Source organism: Trichechus manatus, unplaced genomic scaffold, assembly GCF_000243295.1.
Source record: "Trichechus manatus latirostris isolate Lorelei unplaced genomic scaffold, TriManLat1.0 scaffold00016, whole genome shotgun sequence".
Taxonomy (NCBI): domain Eukaryota; kingdom Metazoa; phylum Chordata; class Mammalia; order Sirenia; family Trichechidae; genus Trichechus; species Trichechus manatus.
The window spans coordinates 16,564,280-16,566,734 of record NW_004443952.1 but is presented as its reverse complement, the minus strand read 5'-3'; the positions used below and the strand labels follow the sequence as shown (position 1 = coordinate 16,566,734).

The window sequence follows — 2,455 nt, the reverse complement described above, 5'->3', positions numbered from 1 at the left end:
TCTGATCAGGATTTCTGAACTCTATTATGGCCTTAGGGGACCACGGATGTACGTGTGGTTGGAGGTTGCCTAACAGACATTATGCAGTGCACGATTGTAATGTCCCTGCTCTCCCTGATTCTCAGTACTGTTCTAAGAATCAAACAAAATAATGAAAGTGAACATGTGTTGAAAATCTACATTATAAATTTAAACTTCCCTTAGTCATGTCCTCATCTGAACTCTGCGGGTGACATGGGGAATTACTCTGCCGTGACTGAATTCTTTCTGGTGGGGCTTTCCCAATACCCAGAGCTCCAGCTTTCTCTGTTCATGTTCTGCCTTATCATGTACCTGATAATACTCCTGGGAAACAGCCTTCTTATTATCATCAGCATCCTGGATTCTCGCCTCCACACCTCCATGTACTTCTTCCTTGGGAACCTCTCATTTTTGGACATCTGTTACACATCCTCTTTTGTTCCTCCAATGCTTATCATATTTAGGTCTGAGAGAAAATCCATCTCCTTCACTGGCTGTGCTCTTCAGATGGTCATCTCCCTTGGTTTAGGATGCACTGAGTGTGCTCTCCTGGCTGTGAAGGCCTACGACAGGTATATGGCTATCTGTAACCCACTGAGGTACCCCATCATCATAAACAGGATACTCTGTGTGCACATGGCTGCATGGTCCTGGATCATAGGCTGTGTGAACTCCCTAGTGCAAACAGTTCTGCCAATGATGTTACCTTTTTGTGGGAATAATGTCATTGACCATCTTACCTGTGAGTTACTGGCTCTTCTTAAACTCATCTACTCAGATATCTCCATCAATGTGCTTATTTTAACAGTGGGAAGTATTGTTTTTTTAGTGATTCCTCTACTGTTAATTTTCATCTCCTATGTTTTCATCCTCTCTACCATCCTGAGACTTAATTTCACTGAGGGGAGAAAGAAAGCCTTTTCTACCTGCTCAGCCCACCTAGCTGTGGTAATCTTATTCTATGGTTCAGCCCTTTTTATGTACATGAAACCAAAATCAAAGGACACAAAGGTATCTGATGAGATAATTGGGCTGTCTTATGGAGTGGTGACTCCAATGTTGAACCCCACCATCTACAGTCTGAGGAATAAGGAGGTAAAAGAGGCTGTGAAGAAAGTTATGAGCAGACGCCTGTACTCATGGAAAATATGAAAGACATTAAGGCATGCAATAATTTCAGCTGGGCAAAATACATGCCTTTGGTATTCACAGATGAAGTTGTGGAACTCAGTATCATGAGAACTTTGTGTAGTAAAACCAATTGTGGGGCTCTCATTTTTAAACCAGACAATGCCTACATAAACCTTAAAAATAATATCCATTCATCATACTTTATACTATATTCAGCTCTGCCTCTTGGTCCCTTAAAGGTCATGACGGAAGTTGTTTATGGTAAATTAATTCAGTCTCTCTCTCTCTCCCCCTCTCTCCTTCTTCTACCTTTCTCTCTTATCTCTCTTCCCTACCTTCTTCTCGTTTTTCCCAATGTCTTTGAGGCTATTGTTTTGGTCTGTACAACATGCCCTCTTCTGATAAAAGAATATATCTTTGCCTTTTAAGTAATCACCTGTCTCCCACTCTCAAGTCCATATTTTGATAAGTGGGGCTGACTCCACTCTGTAGATGAAATGGTAAGCACAAACCACAGATATGGCCAATGAGGAAAGAACATCCTCCTAGCCAGAGTTGTTCACTCAGGGTAGCATGTGATCTAAACTATGGCAAGCTGACTTAATTTGAGGCATGTTGCCTAATATCAGAAAAGAGTCACTCGGAGTTCCGGCAAAATGGCGCTCTAGGCAGAAGCACCACGCCAACCCTCCACAGCAAAGATCCGAAAACCTAAGCCAAACAGAGAATACAACAATCCTGAAACCTTAAAACATCAAATGAAGAGATAAAGAACTCAGCCAAGCACCAAATGGAGTGAGAATACTGACAGAGAACGGAGAGCGAGGAGAGATTCATGCAGAGGTCCCCTGCCAGCAAATGCAGCATGGATCCACCATCTTGGACTCCTATCAGAGACCAGCAAATGGGGGTACGAGAAAGCAGCCTCAAGGAGCATCCAGTGGGAGACAAAACAGCCGGTTTTTTGGCTCCTGTTCCTCTCTCCTCTTTCCCATATCCAGCTTAGCTCCACACATAACCATCTCCCCGCTGCATCCGGCCTACCTGCACCGTGCGCTTGACATCAAACCACCAAGCAGTGCAGGCACGGCCTACTGGAACCTGTCCTGCACTGATTACCAACCCGCCCTGGTGGCTGTAGTGAGAGCCACAAACAACCGTCCCAGTGGCTCCTCTTCAGCTAGACCTGCCCTGCTGTACCATATCTGAGTGACAGAACTGCCAGTTGGAGAAGGAGGCGAAAAGTATTGAGCACACAGATGAGCAAATAACAAAGAGCATGCAGTCCGCCTGCTCAGACATA

General features: G+C 44.4%; 1 protein-coding gene across 1 annotated transcript; it reads left to right on the top strand.

Annotated features, from left to right (window-relative positions):
- The first annotated feature begins 234 nt into the window (after positions 1–234).
- On the top strand, positions 235–1,173 carry LOC101349429 (olfactory receptor 13D1-like). Its single transcript, XM_004372357.1, has one exon. The coding sequence runs from the start codon at positions 235–237 to the stop codon at positions 1,171–1,173; it is 939 nt and encodes a 312-aa protein (XP_004372414.1).
- The last annotated feature ends 1,282 nt before the right edge of the window (positions 1,174–2,455 follow it).

Excerpts from the sequence above, each read along its gene's own strand:
- LOC101349429 (XM_004372357.1), top strand. The coding sequence starts at position 235 with ATGGGGAATTACTCTGCCGTGACTGAATTCTTTCTGGTGGGGCTTTCC.